Source organism: Crotalus tigris, unplaced genomic scaffold (genome assembly GCF_016545835.1).
Source record: "Crotalus tigris isolate CLP2741 ecotype Arizona unplaced genomic scaffold, ASM1654583v1 scf7180000018838.1047803, whole genome shotgun sequence".
In the NCBI taxonomy this organism is placed as follows: Eukaryota; Metazoa; Chordata; class Lepidosauria; order Squamata; family Viperidae; genus Crotalus; species Crotalus tigris.
Window position 1 is genome coordinate 416,987 of NW_024097227.1, and position 20,273 is coordinate 437,259.

General features: G+C 34.9%; 1 protein-coding gene across 7 annotated transcripts in view; it reads right to left on the minus strand.

The window, feature by feature from the left end:
• Positions 1-2,701: 2,701 nt before the first annotated feature.
• The window catches only part of CSDE1 (cold shock domain containing E1), a 37,949-nt gene continuing 20,377 nt past the window's right edge, over positions 2,702-20,273 (minus strand). For all 7 annotated transcript variants that reach the window (XM_039356949.1, XM_039356947.1, XM_039356946.1 and 4 more), the window contains 9 exons: positions 20,031-20,189; positions 19,048-19,155; positions 18,351-18,526; positions 15,577-15,689; positions 14,146-14,265; positions 13,183-13,361; positions 8,664-8,827; positions 5,785-5,917; positions 2,702-4,001 (listed from right to left, as the gene is read on the minus strand). In XM_039356949.1, coding sequence (XP_039212883.1) covers positions 3,954-4,001; positions 5,785-5,917; positions 8,664-8,827; positions 13,183-13,361; positions 14,146-14,265; positions 15,577-15,689; positions 18,351-18,526; positions 19,048-19,155; positions 20,031-20,189 — 1,200 coding nt within the window. In that variant the 3' untranslated portion in view covers positions 2,702-3,953. The remainder of the gene's footprint in view (positions 4,002-5,784; positions 5,918-8,663; positions 8,828-13,182; positions 13,362-14,145; positions 14,266-15,576; positions 15,690-18,350; positions 18,527-19,047; positions 19,156-20,030; positions 20,190-20,273) is intronic.

The following is a 20,273-nucleotide window of genomic DNA, read 5'->3' on the forward strand; positions in this document are numbered from 1 at the left end:
CCTAAGCCCAGTGATTTGAAAAGTGTTTCTTTTTACTAAAAGAAAAATTATATCAGGCCCCAAAACCAAGAAAGACATGCAGTTGTTCCAAGCAGAATTCTTTATTGTTCCACACCTATAGACAGAATCTTGCCAAACTGAAGCACTCCATTATTTACATCAGGCATTATCTGAGAACTATTAGGGAGGGGGTTGTCTTCATCCTCTTACCAAGTATCTGGACTGAGCTGTCTCTTATTCCTGGACTGCTCTGGATGCCCCTCTCTTGTAATCTTGTAGTATTCACTACCTTATTCCTGGACCCTCTCTCTCTTGTAATCTTGTAGTATTCAGACTACCGTGTATGCCGGCATATTAGGCGACCCGGCGTATAAGACGACCCCCATCTTTGGCGCCAAGTTTAGCGCTTCCGGAAGTCGTCTTATACGCCGGCATATACGGTACTACATTCCATCACAATTAGCAAGGGTATATAGAAAAATTATAGCTGGATTTGTTTGTTATATATGTTACACTGAAAGGGAACAAGAGGACAGTGATCAATATTTGGGAAGACAAAATGTTGCTTTATTTCAAATAGTAGGCAGTTTAGGGGCTTTTTTCCCCTTTAGGTCATGGAGAAATGTATGTACACTGAGAAAGTGTATAACGCTAACTAGGCTTGAATTTTAGAACATTTTGTGCAATTCAACAGTGAATACAGAGGAAGAGAAAGATGTATGTTGTTCTTTGGTTGTGTACAGGTAGTCTTTATTCAATGACCACTTGTTTAGCGATCAGTTACAGCAGTGCTGAATGAGACTTATCATTGGTCCTCATGCTTGCCACCATGGCAGGATCCTTGCAGTTGCATGATCATGATTCAGGTGCTTGGCAACCTGTTTGTAATTACATTGTAGCACTCCAGGTATGTGATAACTATTTGCAACATTCACTGCCCATTTCCAACAAGCAAGATCAACAGGGAAGCTGGCAAGAGGTCGCAAATGGTGATTGTGTGATATTGCAACAAACAACCATGTGGGATTCCCTCAATGTCAACAACTGGAACTATCAAAATGGCTGGAATCAGTGTGGTTGCATGACATGTTTTATGACTGCATTACTTAAAGCAGACTATCGGGTTCCAATTACTGTTAATTAAGGACTACCTGTGATACATGTAACAGTAAATAGGTAACAAATGCTTGTACTGAGATTAGAGATATGTTGACTGGGAATGTAAAAGTGCATGTACTTTCACATGTAGATGGTGCTGGACAGATAGTCCTTGACTTACAACAATTTGTTTAGTTACCATTCGAAGTTTCAACAGCACTTCAAAATGTGAGTTATGACTGGTTTTCACACTTAAACTGTTGCAGCATCTCCATGATCACATGATCAAAATTCAGACGTTTAGCAACTGGCATGTATTTATAATGATTACAATATCCTGGGGTCATGTGACCTTTTGCAACCTTCTGACAAAGTCAATGGGAAAGCCAGGCTCACTTAGTATCTATGTTACTAACAACTGCAGTGATTCACTTAGCAACTGTGGCAAGATCGTAAAATGTGACAAAATTCATTTAACAAATGTCTTGTTTAGCAACAGAAATTTTGGGCTCAATTGTGATTGTAAATCCAGCACTAACTGTATTGTTGACTGAAAATCTGCATGATTTTCACCAAATGCTTGATGGATTTTATGATGTAAAATAAATGACATGGTGTAATATGTCGTGTTGTTCATCTGAAGTTACATTTACGTACTTTTAAGAACTGCAAAGCACTATGTCTTGATACATAAAACCATAGAACTCAAAGGTGTACTTTCTTCTGTATATATATTTATGGGTTATCGGCAGAACCATCTTCTCCCTATTACATTGGGTCGCCTCACCTGGTTAGGCAGACCCTTTCAGTTCAAAGAATTTCAACTGGTAGGGTCCAGGAAGAGACCCTACTCTGCTTCTGCCCCCGCCCTTTAGAATTTTCTCTAAGATGTGAGGTGGGCCTCTACTCTCCTGGCCTTTTGGAAGTATCTGAAGACTCTGCCAACTCACCTGGGTTTCTCAGAGAAACGCATGTGTAAATATATGGGATATATTTACATTTTTTGATTGTACGCTACCCAGGATCACACTGCAAGATGAGCAGTTTCTAAATTTGATGTATAAAATGTTCCTGCACACTTTGAAAGTATCTTTCTGGTACTGAATCCAAAGCATAATCCTATTAAATTAGCTTCAGGCCTGATCCAGAATTATTTTGATTCAGGATCAACATCTACAAACTCAATTATTGTAGCAAAATTCAGTATTCAATATTTAATACTAACAATACTAAGCCAGAAATTTGGATTATAGATAGGTCACAATTAGTGCAAGTTCAAATAATGCATATTTGGTTTAGTGTGAATTGTAAATTGATACCAAGTCACGTTTAATACCAAGTCAGTTAATCGGATGCTAGTGCATGTGCAAATGTGGTTGGGATTTTAGATGTTGATCTTCATGTGTACAAAATGGAAAAAAGACTAAGAAAATGTTACAAGTTTTAAAAAGAGGTTCGTTAGAGTTACATTGCCTGGTCATAAAAATGGGGGAAAGTCTCGTTTTTTATCTAGGATCTGGAACGTCTTCTGAAAACATACAAATTGGCCAAGGAGGAAAGTAGGTGGGAGATATTTATGAAAAAGTTACAAGACAGAGGCAAATTTTCAAAATCAGTAAAACTTTATTCTATTTCCATTCTTTGCCATTAACAGAAAAATTGGAGAAAGCAATGTTTGTTTTACAAAGATAATGCATCTCCCAGAGAAGAAAAACCCTAAATTGAGAATAGAGGTAACATGGAAAAAACACAGTACTGCCCTCTATTCAAAGTAAATAACTCCTGATCTTTTTGGTTAAAGTAATACTTAGACCAATCATTCAGTTTGCTTGCTTGATAAAGTGTGGCTGAGGGAAGGAAGGTATGGGGACGGGCCTGGAAGGGGGGGAGAAAAAAAAAAGCACACAGACATCAACTATTTCACCTTGATGAAAGTCTCAATACAGCTATGGAAAGCCTAAGTATTCTTTTACAGTATACTGGGTGTTGGCTGCAAAAAAAATGTATTCACTTCAGGCACAACTTTTTATTTTTTTTTTAATCAGTAAAATAAACCAGGTTTAGAAGCTGCAGTGTTGTAAGCAGCAAATTGTGCATTGTTTTAAATATCTTTAAGTTACCATACTGATGGCACACTTTATCCTTATGAAATTCTGCACTATGCATGCTAATTGCAATTTAAAAAAAAAAACTAGTAGTCTACTTTGGAAAATACGTTCAATGAGATCTAGGAGATAATTTTGCTTGCTAAATGGATCTGAATTTAAATGAGACATAAAAAAACATTAACATTTGGCCGTCAAATAAATGTTTGAGAACTCATACAGGATTCTATATAATACGGTTAGTATATCTATCCTCACGAGCCTCAAAACTGCATGAAAATGAACAGAAAATCAGGCTTTCCTGCCTTGGAGAGGACAAAATAATTGAGACCTAAGGCATAGTAATACCTTGGCAAAATTGAATCAAGGAAAATATATGCATGTTGTGTCTATATATATATATATATATATATTTCTTTTCAGTGCAGAATTTCATAAGGTCTTCCAGAATAGAACTGTCTATAATATTTACTTAAAGAGGCAAAGTAGATTTGCAGTTACCAGTTGCTTTAAATGCACCATTCAAAAAGCTTCTAAAATGTGTTAATATAAGGCGCCATCTTAGGTTCTCCAGGATGCAACTGTGCATATTTTAAAACTGTTTCATAAATTTATTTTTAAACATAACATGAGGAAGGTGTTAAAACTGGTGTAATAGCTCCTTAGATTTTGGAAGGGATGAATACAAGGCTATTCAATACCCTTCACCAGACCCCACCCATATTCCAATATTAGTTGCTTTGAGACCAGTTAATCGATAACACCAGCTTGACGAATCTTTCTCTCTGTACCAAATCCCTGTAAATTGCAAAATATATCATGTTTAAATTGGATGTTGAAATATCAATGAAAGTAGACAGTTATAGGCATCACATACATTTTGCTACTGAGGTCACATTTTTCCCCATTTTGCTCTCATTTGTGTTTATGCTATCTTCTAAAATGCCTTAACACAATTTGTGGACCTGATATTTCCTACAATTAACCAAAAATGAATATAGAATGTTCCATACATTCCTGTTTGCAGGTCCTACTTAGAGTATTATTTTTAATTGTTAAAAATTAGTCATGAGTATTTGTCTTTTTAATAGCCTCTGAAGTGCCCAAATATACATTTCTGCTTCCAGGGAAAAAATAATTATAGTTCTTTCCTAAAAACAAAGCTAAATCAAAAAAATAAAGCATTGCACACCAAAGTCCGGACTAAAACCTGATTTGTCTATACTGGGCAAATAAATTCTGGTCAAGAACTACTAACTTATTTCTAATTGAAAATGTTTGAATTGTCATTTGTGAATATACGCAGAAAGATTGTACTGAGCTTTATTGGAAACCTAGAGCTTATAGAACTTTTTGCTAGGACAAGCCTTTTCCAATATACCATGCCAGTGTATATGTAAAAATGCAAATAAAAAATTAAATAAAACAGTATTTAAGAAATATCAGAGTTCAAGGACAAATATGCTGTTTGATAGAAACAGAAACAAAATGAGTTTGGCGGGAGCCAGATTAGTCACATGGTAGATGTAGAAGACAGTGCTCTGCAAATAATTCTATAAGTTCTAGAAGATTCTGAACACTCTCTACACAGTTGCATAACTCTTACCTGTGACTCAAAGGGACTACAATAAGCAACTGCAGATTATTAACAAAAACAGTATCTCCAGAAATGTGAAAAATATCAAGAAAGAGAAAAACAAAATAGTATATTGGAATGGAATGTTTTCAGTGAATATAAAGAATCTATCCACCTGAGGTGAGTTTTGATAAGAGTCCTATTTAACAGTTTCTATTCCCTGTCAGATGTAGAAAAAGGACACAAAGAGAAGCACGTCCTGTCTCAAAGGTCCCCTATTGTGGAACCAGAAAACCTCAGAAATAAGACGCACATCCTCATTATATCCTTATAATTAGCTATTATATCTATCTTTTGTTATTTAGAAGAACAAGATACTTTAAACTATGTTAACTATCATCTTCTATGATGTTTATTTTTAAAATAAGTCAAAGATTTTAAACCCTAACCCTTGCTGAAAACATATCCCTCAACAAATGGTGCAACTTCTTTTTCTTCAAATTCCTTCTCAAAACCATTTCTTCCTTTGTCTGAAAACTCTTATTCAATTATGTTAAATAACTCCTGTCTATTCATGATCATACTTCTTTGTCTTTTTACTCCTACCCTTCCAAACAGCAATCATCATATTATTATGGGCTTAATCTCTGTATATTCTGGATTTAATCTCTCTGATACCAAAGTCTAATAAAGTGCTATATCAATATTTATTAATCAACCATCACAAAATGTTGTTTATTTATTTACTGCTTTATGCTAACTTCATTTTTCAGTCCCATCTGATTCTTCATGAAGGGATTATAAGAATTATAGTTTAAAATGTTTCAACACTAAATTGTCTATTTCCATCCTATGTATACACTGGTCCATTTCAAATAGGAAATTAAAGAAATTCATACATTTATTATATCATTCCAATGATGTGGCCAGTAGAAATAATGTCATTCTGTCATAGAAACTGAAATTCCAATATTATGAAATATGTGCAAATTTCCTGTAACATACCTTTGTATTATCCGGTCCCCTTGGCTGACGAAGCACAGTTAGACGAGGAGCACTGGCATCATCCAAATTAATGCTCTTTAGACGATTAACAAGTCTGTCAGGGCGTGGAGCAGCTACAACCTTAGCACCTTCACTGTTAATAGAAATCAACCAAATCAATGGGAGAATGGGGGGGGGGGACAGAATTAACACATAAAAATACTATGGCTTTTGGTTTCTCCTTCTATAAAATCTTAAATGGTTACTAAGTGGAATAGTAAGATGAAAATCAGAATATTTGATGTCTACAATAAATTTCCAAATGTAAGCTCTAGTACAGAGCAAATCAAAGAAATGTCAAATTATTCTGTGATTCTAATAGAACCACCTCTGCAATAAGCATAATTGAACTGCCACCTTCATGTTTAAAACTTCAATGAAAGCACAACAAATAAGTTAAAAACAGATTAATTTTAAAAAAGACTAATTAAAAAATGTGCTGTGTCCAAATGCTATATAATAATGAGGCTAGCTGTACTACATAGCTTTCCCTTCCATTCTTAGTATAAATCCAACCATCAGATCTGCTAATTCCTGATTTCTGGAATTCCTCTCACACTTCAGCCACCAAAGTTATATTTCAGGCAAAATGTATGGAGAAGTGCAGGCAAAACTAAAGATAGGAAAGTTATGCTTACACAAAAAGTAACCTACTCAGATATATGAATGTAAAATAACATATTTTGAAAGTGACTATGAAGCATCAACAATGAACATGGAAAAACAGGGAATTCATAGAAAGTATATACAGCATCTATAACAATAATTCACGTATTTAGAAAACATTTACAAAACAAAATAAGTGCCTCTGCACAAATTGAAATAGGAGAGGCCCACCAAATATTTTCCAAACAATGGATTTTCTATTAATTTCTGAGAATGTGAATAAAATACTGATAATGTAAATAAAACAGATCCCCAACCCCCAGGCCATGGATTGGTATCCATCCATGGTCTGTGAGGAACTAGCCACACAGCTGGAGATGAGAGTCGGGTGAGCAAGCTAAACTAAAACCATCCCCCTCCGGATCTGTGGAAAAATCATCTTCCACAAAACTGGTTCCTGGTCTCAAAATGTTTGGACCACTGAATAAAAACTAAATTGAATTCAAATTCAGAAATATGATTTATAATGACATTTACAAGGTAAAAATGGGGAAACCTAGGATTGTTGTACTCAAAAGAGATACAGAAATAATCTTGAAATATTTTTTATTAAAAATGTTGGAAGGAACAAACATCTGCCACAGATGGATTTCAAGAAAGGAAGCAAGTAAGCAGCATGAGAAGAATTATAAATCAGGGCTTGGCAACTTAGCATTTTTAGATATTTTGGTGTTCAACAACATTCTTATAGGAAAAAGGGAGATATTTTGTTTTTCAACAATATTCTTATAGGAAAAGGGAGTTCTACTTCAATCATTAAAAAGGCACAACAAAGAATGTTCTTCCTGCGTCAACTCAGGAAGTTCAGACTGTCCCAGGAGTTGTCGATACAGTTTTACAGAGGAATTATTGAGTCTGTCATGTGTATTTCTATAACTGGTTTGGTATAGCAATCAAACTCCAACCAATAGAAGACTGCAGAAAGAATAATTGCAACCAGCCTGACTTCCATAGAAGACTTGTATATTGTGAAGGGCAGAAAGAGGGCTGAGAAGGTATCTGCAAACCTCTCATATCCTGGACGTAAACTGTTTCAACTCCTTCCCTCAAGATAACGCTATAGGGTAGTGATGGCGAACCTTTTAGAGTCCGAGTGCCCAAACTGCAACCCAAAACCCACTTATGCATCACCGGGTGGGTGTGGCCCATTGGGTGGGCGTGGCTGTGGTGGTAACAGCAGACTGGGTGGGACTAAAAAGTTCAATCAATCAATTCCAACTTTGCAAGATCTTTTTTTTCCCACGAGAAGTTGAAATTGACTGATTGAACCTTTTTTTTTGTACACGGCGGCGGAGGCCTAAAGCGAAAAGGTTTTATAAAACCCAGCTGAAGGCCTAGGACTGGGGCGATGGCGCGTGTACCCACAGAGAGGGCTCTGAGTGCCACCTCTGGCACCCGTGCCATAGGTTCTCCACCACTGCTATAGGGCATTGCATGCCAAAGCAACTAGACAAAAGGAGTTTTTTTCTCTCATGCTGAACACCTAATTCTTACAGTGCTGTCTAATGTCTATTTATATTTACCCATGTAGTATGGCTGTATACTGAGTGCTTCTGTACCAGAGACAAATTCCTTGTGTTTCTAATCACACACAAATAAAGATCAATTCAATTTGATTTGGAGACAAATTGCCTATCTGATATAGATAATCAAAGCAATGACTGAAAAGAAATTGTTACATTGTGTAATCTAATTTGGTCATTTGAAGTAATGAGAAGTGAATATTGCTGTATATCTTTCTACTCTGATACCGGGGAGAAAAATATGATAGCATGGTCGATTATGACAGTATTTTGCAGGATAAGAATTTTGTCAATGGGTGCATTAGGAATTTTAAAAGAATGTTGTATTAGCAGGCTTCTCAAAAGAAAAAATTATAATCTAGTAGAAGGCAGGATGCTTTCCTATATATTTGTTTTCAAAAGATGTGATGCTTTCTTGAAACATTACAGCAATCAATGAAGTTATATTTATCAGCGAATAAGTGAATTAAACAGAATATTCTTTTTGTAAGCAAAAAACATGCATTAATGCTGGTATCGATTAATCCACCCAAACTGATATAATGCTGCAAGAAACGAACAACTAATGAAATATTTTTGTAATATTTCCGAGATCAGGATTGCTTAATTTATTTCTGTGAACAATACTGCTAATGATTAGCAGTTTCTTACCTAACACGCCACACATTACAGGCACTGCATTTCCCTGTGCGTTGATTGAAAATGACTGAAAACTCTACTTCATCACCAGCCTGCAATTCCACTCCATCCTGAACTTCTTTCACATGAAAAAAGAGTTTTTTGTTGTCACCCACTTCATAGTTTATGAAACCAAACTGGAAGAGGAAAGGAGGAACAGAAATTATCTTATTAATTGTACTATGTAAGCAATGTTTTCTACAAATGTTTCCCATACCCTTCAGAATGCCAATTTTGTTTTCCTGACATGATACATTTTAAGACATTTAGTAAAGGGCTTCATATCATAATAATTTCATACTTCCATCCAAATTAAAAATGTTAAATCTAGCCACTTTTTTTACTTCAAAGCCAAACACAAGATCTCTAAAACTTGGCCACGCTTCCATATACACAGAATAACGTTAATTTGAACATTATAGGAGTGATTTTTAGGTTTCTAGGTGATAAGCTCCAGAAACTGGAGACCATTCAAGTGAAATCTGGTATTATTTACCAGATTTAGAACAAACTATCTTATCCTATAGGTTCTAAACTGGAAGGATCCCAGATGGTTTTTATAGTTGGACACAGCTGGTGTATGCTACCCCAATTCCTTCTCTAGCTTCTAGTACAACAAATCTGACTGGCCAGCCTAATTCTCAATTTTCCCAGTGGTTTTTCTTCTCTCCTTTTGTGCTTCTCCTCAGCTACCACAACAATCTCCCCAGCATGAAGTATCCACCACGGTGACATCAATCTGAAATACCCACCAGCATCTTCCATTTTCTCCCTCTCATCATTTGATGCCCTTTGTTTTTCTCTCACATCTTTAAGCCAGTTTTGCCATAATACCCATACTTTGATCTGAGCTCACAATGTAACAATCTTATTTCATTAATAAATACGTGGTTCAGTTCTGACACAGGCTATCAAAAAAGAGCAGTTTCATTCTGCATCCACATAAAACCATATTTTCCTAGTTATGGGTTTCTTAAATTCAACAGTATTGTTTAGGTTGATGAAGAGATGCTTTATTGCTACTGTTATTAAAGTATTATGTGTAGAAATGTGGTAAGCAACAAAAGAACAATCCGTAAAGTTTCTAATCAAATTATGCCAACAAATATGGAGAATATAGTGGCTAACACATTGGAAAAAGTTAGTCTACATACCAAACCAAAAAAAGGAGACTTAAACAAAAGCGTACAAACTGTTGTACAACATTCTTAATGTAACATGCTAGCAAAATAATACCTAGAATTAACCAATACAGATTTAGAATCCTACATGCTAGAGCAGTGGTTCTCAACCTGTGGGTCGGGACCCCATTTGGGGTCGAACGACCATTTCACGGGGGTCGCCAAACAAGGCTGTCCGTCATTTTTTCCCCCTTTTCTTTGGCCATGCCCCTGGCACCCGGTGATGTATAAATGGTTGAGGGTCACCACAACATGGGGAATTGTATTATGGGGTCGCGGCATTAGAAAGGTTGAGAACCACTGTGCTAGAGGGAGATGCTAGATCAGGGGTGGCAAACTGCCGGCTCGCGGGCCGGATACATCATCCGGAAGCCACACCACCCCATTGCAGGCAATGGCAAAACTGTCCCGATACATTGTGTGACGTCACCTGACGTCGCAGGTTTGACATGTCTGTGCTAGATGGTCAAGCTGGTTTTAGAAAAAGCAATGGGAGACATTAATTGCTAATGCACAGTAGATACCCCAAGAACATCCCCCCAAAATAAATATGTGTTTTATTGATAAAAAAGGTATTTGTTCATATTGACCATGACTTGTTACAGAATATCTTTAGGACTCTAGGGAAAAAATGGCATATTGTAGATAGCTATGTGAAAAATGAGAGCCGATTACCATAGCAGAATGAAGGAGCAGCAAGCAGACCAGCTCTCCAATAATTCTTACTTGAATTACTGCCCACAAGTGCTCCAGTCAACTGCTCCTTGGGAGTAAACTACAGGAGTTAATTACTAAAAGTGTTTATACTTCTGATGAAGGGGAAAGTTACTTCTTCATATGTTAAATTTCTTTTTCTTTACTATATGCTCTTTTTTCTTTTCTATACCTTTTTCTTTTCTTAGTTTGCATTATTTTTTATTGCTGTAATCGTAATCTTTAATAAAATTACTATTTGGGGAAAAAAAAGAAAAAATGGAATCCCAGAATAATTCATTGTCTTTATGCAAAATCTATATACAGGTCAGAAAGCAACAATCTGAACGCGACATTACGCATAGATCAGCAAAAGAGTTAGGCTAGGTTGTATACTTTCTCTATATTTATTCAACCTATTTCCTGAAAATACTGAGGGAAGCTGGATTGGAGGAAGAGAGGTATGACTTTAAAACTAGAGAGAGAAACATCAACAATCTGCACTATGCTGACTACGCTATTCTGATAGCTGAAAATGCAAATGAGTGCATTGACAGCAAAGATACTGAAGAGTTGGATACCATCTGCTTTTTAGAATCAACTATCAACAGTAAAAGAATCAGCAGTCCTGAAATACTCCACAGTATTTGGTAGAGAAGCAATGAAGATTTGGAAAAGATATTCAGATACCAGAATATGCCTTAAATATGCATTGAGAAGTTCAGAATCATGCAAGTAATGGTTTTCCTTCAGATACTGTTTGGGAATAAAAGTAAAATGGCTTTCTAGTTTGAACTTTGGGGCCAAGAAATGTCTTAAAAATACCATCAACAGCCAAAAAAGCAGAACAAAAAAAAAAAAAAATGGATCATAGAACAAATTAACCCAGAGTTCTTATTAAAGGTAGTGCTCTTAATATAAGGCAGTTGTTAAGTGAGTTTTGCCCCATTTTACATCTTTTTTTTGCCACAGTTGTTAAATGAATCACTGAAGATTTGCAGTGCAATTAAGTAAATTACACTGTTAATAAATGAATCCAGCTTCCCCATTGACTTTGCTTGTCAGGTTACAAATAGGGATCACATGACCCTGGGACAGTGCAACTGTCATAAATATCTGCTAGTTGCTGAGTGCCCAAATTTGGATCATGTGACCATAGGGGTGCTGCAATAGTTGTAAGTATGAAAAACAGTCATAAGTCACTTTTTTCAGTGCTGCCGCAACTTTGAACGGTCACTAAACAAATGGCTTTAAGTCAAGGACTACCTGTACAGGCAGTATTTAACCACTATTTGTGTTAGCTTTAATCAGGTTGCATTGATTTATTTTGGAGGTTATTTTTAATGAAAAAACTTGAATAGAATATTTACTAATAAATATATGGTGCTTTGATCAAGAAATTAACAACATTATCATATATGTTTTCTATTTTTTCCATGTAGCTTTGTTTACTATGCAATCAAACTTTTTTCACAATCCTAATAATCAATCCTGGGACAAAAATGCAGAGGCATAAATGCCTGCAGGTCCAAGTAGAGGTTTGGGAGTGCTGTATAAATTAATCTTTTTTTCAGCTCTCTAGATGTGTTGGAATTAAATTTATTAATTTTCAACTAGTATGTCAAAGACTGAATTAACTGGGAATTACTGAAATTAGCACAGGGGTTTGCTCTGTGGTAGCTGATCTATTATAGATTATATCTTGTACTGTGGATTATGTCTAAGAGAGGAAAATAACCAAAATATAATATTACCATACATTTGTTCTTATACCAGAAGTAGCAGCATTAACTTTCGTATTTCGGTTAGGCTAAATTGGGCAGAGAACATAACCAACCACATCAGTAAAATGTTATCAGCTATTCATCAAGTTTAGTGTCCCCGCAGAAGCTTATAATCCCACATTACATGCTATCATGCATTTTCTCTCCCACATAACTGCAGGATAAGGAATTGTATTTTATTATTTCTTTCCTTGTATGAAATCAAAATTGATGTTATATAGCAAAAAAGTCCTTCCAATTACTGTGCTCTTAATTTGGCAGGCTTTGTGCGAAGGGGTGGCTCTACAGTGCTTGCTTTCTTCATGATCTTGTACAAAAAAAATACACCTTTTTCAGACTAATGATAAGATAAAAAGGCTCATTCCACTTTCACATAAAAGTATCTGTCTAAAATTTGGCAAGTAGTATCCTCATAAAAGGAGAAACTATACTTGATTATGTCATCTAATTATGGCAATAAGATGCCAAAGTAAGCTATAAGTATTTTAAAAAAATAAAATAACAACTAGTAGAAAGCACTTAAATATGCTAGGCAACAATGGCCGCAGCAAGAGCTATACCTGAAAAAAATAATTCATCTAAACAAGTAACATTTGAATAGCAGTTTGGCTTTAATTTGATTATAGGAAGAAAACCCCACACCAACTAGCACTGATGTTACCTAGTCAGGTAATGAAATGTCTGCAAGCAAACAATCAAGCTCAAAGAATACCAAGGTCTCCATAGTTCAATGCTGAGCTAAATATATTCTCTTTGGAATATATGTATCAAATTGGAACTTGCTTGTTTTATATACAAGCAACACAAGCTATGTATAAAGTATTATCTTCTTACCTGATCTTTCACACAATCTACAGTAGCTCTACGGAAAGATGTTATGTTGCAAGCCATTGTTTGCCCATTCTGACCAAAGATACAAAGCTGGAATTTCACGGTCTCTCCTTTCTGCAGACATTCCCCTTTATTTGCCACGCCAACAATTCCAAAAGGATAGACCTCACCTTTCATTTCTCCTAGAAAAAACACAAAACCAAAGATGTGCTTTCATTAAAAAAAGTAGCTAATATAGATAGTCCTCAATTTATGACAATTGAGCCCAAAATTTCTCTTGCTAAGTGAGACAGTTGTTAAGTGAATTTTGTTCCATTTTACAACCTTTCTTGCCACAGTTAAGTGATTCACTGCAGTTAAGTTAGTAACATGATTGTTAAGTGAATCTGAGTTCCCCGCTGACTTTGCTGGTCAGAAAGTTGCAAACATGATCACATGACCTCGGGACAATGAACCTTCTTTAATAAGAGTCAATTGCCAAGCCCCTGAATTTTGATCATGTGATCATGAGGATGCTGCAATGGTTGTAAGTGTGAAGAATAAGACACTTTTTCAGTGCTGCTGTAATTCCAAGTGGTCACTAAATATGTTATAAGTTGAGAACTACCTACCCTAAATGCCGGCGTATAAGGCAACTTCTATGAGCGCTGAAATCGGCGCCAAAGACAGGGGTCATCTTATACGCTGAGTCGTCTTATACGCCGGAAATACTGGTAGTTTCCAGCATATAAGATGATGTTCCAGGAATGCGGCTCGGCGATAAAGGCGGGGGTCGTCTTATACGCCGGGTCGCCTTGTACGCCGGCATATACTGTATGTTCTAAATAAATACTAAGTTCTGTGAATTTATAGTTAGAGAATAGCATGCAAATCCTATTACAACTAATGCATTTCTAGACTGAAGTGTTACCTAACACATACCCAGAAGAACATATTAAAGCTACAGTGAGAATACATATTACATACCATCCTCCATGACTTCAACCATTCCTTGATATTCCGTTTGGTTAGGATCTACACTCCTGAGAGGGCGAATTACTTTACCCGTGTAACAAGTTGGGTCAGCTTCATCTGTGATGCCATTTACTGCAATAAAAGATCAATGACACCATTTTCTGCAATAAAATTACCATGTTTGGCAAAAAATGTGTATAATTTGATTGCATTGTTTTAACTTACTGACATAATGAAACAACTCAAAAAAACATTGAAATCTATGTTGAATGGGCTTATTAGTACTTTCCATCAAGTGTAAGGTCTGCTTTTTTTTTCCTGTTGCAACAGAAATTGACTGACTGACCGGCTTGTTGCCTGAGCCTGATATCATGGGCTAAGAGAGAATGACTGGCCCATAGTCAACCAGCGGGCTTTCATGCTTAAAGTGGGAATAAACTCAGTCTTCTGATTTCTAGCCTGAGGGTTTAACTAGACCAAACTAGATCAAAACGGCTCTATTTCCTATTCAATAAAAACCACCGGGTAGGTTAATTATTCTATTTATGTAATAGATAAATATAGTAAATATAATAGATATTTACTAATACTAGAAATATTTAAATTACAATGATAATTCAAATTTCCAAGATCTCTGATTAACAATATTTTGTTAATTAACAATAAGCCGTCCAACAAATATTTCCTGAAGGAAATTAATTTTCTTCCAGTTTTAACAACTCACTGGCCAAAACTAGGAAAATTCTGTTGGCAACCTCCAAAAAGTAACTTTAAATAACTATGTATGTATATAATCACTAAAATGAGTTGTGGTTTATAGAACAAGGTAACCAAACATATCAGGCTAGAGAAAATCCACTACAAAGAAACTACTTTTTAATTCGGGGGTAAAAATGTCCAATTTTCTCACAATACCAGAGCCTGGGATCATACTAAAAAGTCGAATAATTTAGGGAGGATTGAGAACATACTATAGTAAAACATACTAACTTTTAAAAATACAACACACTGCTAAATTGCGTAGATATAGTTACTGCAGAGAACTTGAACAGGTATGACATACATACTGATGCCCATTTCAAAGCAAGTTTTAATGTTTGGATTTGAAGTGTACACACACACACATACACACACAAAAAACAAAACCCTATATATGAATATATCCTAAGCAAAGAGGTTACTCTCAATCTCCAAATGAGTTGGTCTCTAGTTTACTGCAATGGAAAATCAGAAGTTTGCAGCTAGAATGGCTGGGGAAAGAATAGTTTACCATTTCATCCTTTATCCTCCTCATAATCATAAATTTGCAAATTTCTTTTTTTAAATGTCAGTTTAAAAAAAATAGCAGCAAAAGACAAATATTTCCTCCTGAGTAGAAAGATACCTTATCCCTCCAGACTAATGTTTGTTTAAAACAAAAAGCAAAAAAAGAGGGAACTTTACCTGCATGTGTCTTGTTCACTTTCTCTGCACTGACTTTGTTTCCTTTGCCTTTTGATAAGCTGTATTCAACCATGTCTCCAAGTTCCAAGCTATCGATATCACCACAGAATTCACTGAAAACAATCACACAAAAATCTTGAATATGCATAAATACCTCCAGCAAAATAGCTGAACATTTAAAGTATAATGTGGAAATCAGCCACTAAGTTGTGCTTATAGTGTAGTGTTCCCTCAGGAAGCATCAGTATTCAAATGCTACATAAATTTATGTTTTAGACCAGGGGTCTTCAAACTTGGCCCTTTTATGACTTGTGGACAAGTCATAAAAGGGCCAAGTTTGAAGACTCATTTTAGAGAAATAGGATTTATAGACAAGTACCTCAAAGAATATATTTTTCGAAGAATTATTTCCAGTATCTTGATCTTATTCAGAAATATTAACATATACCCTGTACAATCATGCAAAAAAGTAATCATACCCCATATATTTTTCTTTTTTTAATCTTCATTGAAAACAGTATATCAAAATAAAAATGACATAATCTGACAAAAACATGAAAACATGTTGAATAATGGCAAACTCAATTTAACAGAAATGCTGTTTCTTTTTATGAAAAAAAAAAAGTTAAGCACACCCTTGACTGTAATATTTGTGCCCTCAGGTTTATCTTATGTCTGTCAGTTGCTCACATCGAGGGAGAATTCAAGCAGAATTTTTCAGTTGTGGGATGTATAAGGGTTGGTGCATGCAAGGCCCATTTCAAGTCACCCCCAAGCATCTTGGTGGAATTTAGATCCTCTCCCCCCCCCCCAGCCATTCCTTGGTGGATTTACTGAAATGTTCAGGGTCACTATCATATTACACGATCCATTTTTTGTTGAGTTTCAATCTTCTAACAAATGGTCTCACATTATCCTCAAGTATCCTCTGGTACAATGAAGAATTTATAGTAGATTCTGCAATGGTGAGCTGCTTGGGTTCTAATGCAGCTAAATAGCTATAAAACATAACATTTCCAACCCCATGCTTTACATTTTGTATCGAGTTCTTCTGATGAAGTGCTGTCTTTAACGAAAGTGGCCAAATAACTCTTGTCTAACTTTTCATAGCAATCTTTAGTCTTTCCCTGATGTTCTTTCTGGGCAGCAACTGTTTCCTCCTGACACACCAACCATTTAGATCTGATTTGTGTAGCTTCTTTCTAATGGTAGACTCATGCACTTTGATAGCAATAATGGCTATTGGCCATGTGATAAAAGGGCCTCTCTTTAGAATTTTGCATTCTGCTCTTGGGTTGAACTTTCTGGGATGTCCTGGCCTGGCCAAGTTGGCAATTGTTTGAAATCTTTTTCACTTATAGATGATCTTCCAGACAAAGGAATGATTGGTGTTCAGAGGCCTTCAGAAATAAAGTTTCAATGTAGGCATGATTATATCACACATTTCAACAAAAATAAATCAACTGAATATCTGAGGTTTTAAAGTACATTGTCCCTCCCAGATCCCCTAACACTGAACTTGGTCTAATCATAGAATCTGGTGCACCTGATTATTTTAAGTATTTGAGAAAATGATAAATTTAGGGTGTACTTACTTTTCCCGCATGCAAAATTTGCATTTTTGTTTATATTACACAACAGACCATAAAACGTAAATAGTGCATTTGTTTGTTTATTTATTGGCCACTCAGGGTAACTCTGAGTACATGAAATTAGTTATATTATATCCTCTTTGTTAACATTATTGAAATAAAGATCAAGTATTTTTATGTTGAAATATGTTGAAAAAGTCACAAATGTCAATGGGGTCTGCTTTTTCACATGATTATACAAGTCACATGCAAATTCAACATGAAAGCCATTTTGTATTATTTTCTCTTGCTACAATAGATGTTTTCATTAAACAATCTAGTGTTTTACAGAACTAAGCCAATACACCGAATACTAGACCATTACAAAGCTTCAGATTTAAAGGAGAAACAATTCTTAAAAGTATACAAAGAAGGCTCATACAGCAATTATCAGCAATTCCATAAAGCTGTATGTTTTTTGAGGATCTCCTCACCTAGGATTTGTATATTTTTACAATTTTTTACAATTTTTTTCAAGTGTTTTTTATATGTTTTATATTGTTGTTTTTATACATGGTTTCATCCGGTTGTTGTTTGCCACCCAGAGTCGCCTTTGGTGAGATTGGTGGATATATAAATTATAAATAAATAATATCATGTATGAGGCTTTACATGACATCTATCAGATTTCTTTATATTACATGGTATATATTCTGTGTGATTTTTTTTATTTATACAGACTACCAGAAAAGAGTATCTAGATTTTTATCTATATTAGGGTTCAGTCGCATCTATGTTCAACTGTTATGCACACTTGACAAATCCTAATATGGGATGAAATCAGACACGTTACCTCCTGATTTTAAGCTTGTTTCACAGCAGAATGCACATATGCAGTTATTTTGAGTCAATATTCCAGTCCAATATTAGCATTAGAAAAAACAAAACAGCATCAATTCTATATATATCATCTGTTGCTAAATTTGTGGATAATCCAATGAATATAAATCAACAGGCATTATATTATGTTAGTGAATATTCACTCTTTATATAACTGGTAAAAGTGCAAATGTTATATACTTTTCAAAAGAAATATTGTAGCTTTAAAAAAAACATCTTGTAAAGATTCTTTGTGGTATGTAAGAGATGCCACAAAGACTACATTTTCACGTAATATAGTCAGTCTTTACTAGTATCACTTGCCTGTAATGGAAGAAGATCTCCTTATCGTGATTGGCTGTTTCAATAAACCCAAAGTTATCCTTGAGAGTTGCAACATATCCCAAAAGTCTTTTTGAACTATAGTTTCTACCAAGCAGTCGAACAGAAGTAGCTGTTTGCAACCCAGTTCTTTTTACTTCACAGACTGTAAATTCAACCTGTATAAAAAATGTACCTATTAACAATGATAATGCTTTCTGGGAGGGTTAGACAGGTTACATGTACTTTAGGAGTAGTTTATCTCCTATATGTTTTCCTGCCTTCTAAAATAAAATGGCATACAGTCCTATTAGATCTTTCCTGACTATTCCTACACTTTTATTTTATCATTAAAATATCAACAAGGAAAAGTTAAAGGAGGCTGCTTGTCTCACCATTTAACTTTATCAAAATAAGAGAGGTATTTTTATACAGACCAACTTTTATAATTTAATTTTTAATTAAAGAAACTCATATAATTTGAAGATAGTAGCAAAATCTATTTTTATCTACAATGTACACATTTATATATGAGCCAATGTCTTATAATTTTAACTTTTATGTGCAATAATCATAAGAAACATAGGATTAACAATATTTTAAAGATATACAACTAAAATAGCCATCATTAGTTATTAGCAATACTTGTACAGAACAAATTACAAGAAAATATTCCAATAATTACTTATGAATATATTACCTTATCTCCTATCTGAGGAGAAGTAGATCCTTCCACATCTTTAGCCTGATAGGGAATAGTCAATTTTTCTCCACAATCATCATAAGCAATTATTCCCTCTTCAGCTTCCTAAAAGGGGGAGAAGCAAGAATGTCATCCACTGGGCCAAAGTCTAATAATTAAAAACATGGTTTAGTAGCAAAATTATTTGGTACCAAGACAAAAAATGCAATTCAGGATATTTATTGATTTTTATATGACCTTTATTCTATAACAAGTATCTTTACTGTTAACAAGAATACACTAACATTGAAAATGTTTTGTATATTTAGCCTGATCATCCAGGTAATTCAAAAAATCTGCTTCTGAAAAATAGATTACTAGTTTTCTTTGATAAATGGAACCTTTATTAAATTAAAACAAAAGCATTACATAAACAATTGCAAAGAAAATAAAATCTTATTCACCAACATCAACTTAGAAAAGGACAATTATCAAATGAGAAATGGGTTTATTTATTTAAATTAAAAATATCATTATGGCTAAGGTAAACTATCCTGAAATTCTAAAGTTGAAATTAAGAATATTGTTCCACTTTGCTCTGTCTCAATTCTCTGAGGCAATATAATGTTTAAACAAGTATTTCTGACAAATTAAATATGGTACTGCAGTGTAATGTATTTATAGTACAACATAAGCTATGCACTTAAACTTATATTATTTGGTTTATTAATTTGGGAGGATGGAAGAATCCTAATCTGATCTGAAGCGTCAATCAAGTCCATTCCATTAGATGTAATATACATTTATGACAAGCATAGTTTCTGTGTCTATATACCAGAAAGCTGCAATGAACAAGAGGCATTAGACTACCTAGATTTGTGGTAATAGTGGGGGCAATATCAAGTTTTCATCATTTTTGCATATAGAGTAAAACTCAATTAAATCTTTTCGGAAAGGCAATTATACAGAGTTTAAAAAGGGTAGGAATAAAACAGAGGTACCTTTTCTTTGCCTTTATTGGGACTAGTGGATTTGACAGAAGTGGCTTCTTTTTCTATAGTGCCAATAAAACGATGATCTGATTGGGTGTGGAATGAAACTGTGCCCTTTGGTAGTTTTTTAATCCTTATAGCATGATTTCTTTGAGCAGACAGCATATCCTGAGTGGAAGAAGCAAGTTATTACTCAAAGAAGCAAAGCTTCCCAAAGCTTCCTAAATTCTACATAATTATGATTTTACTTAC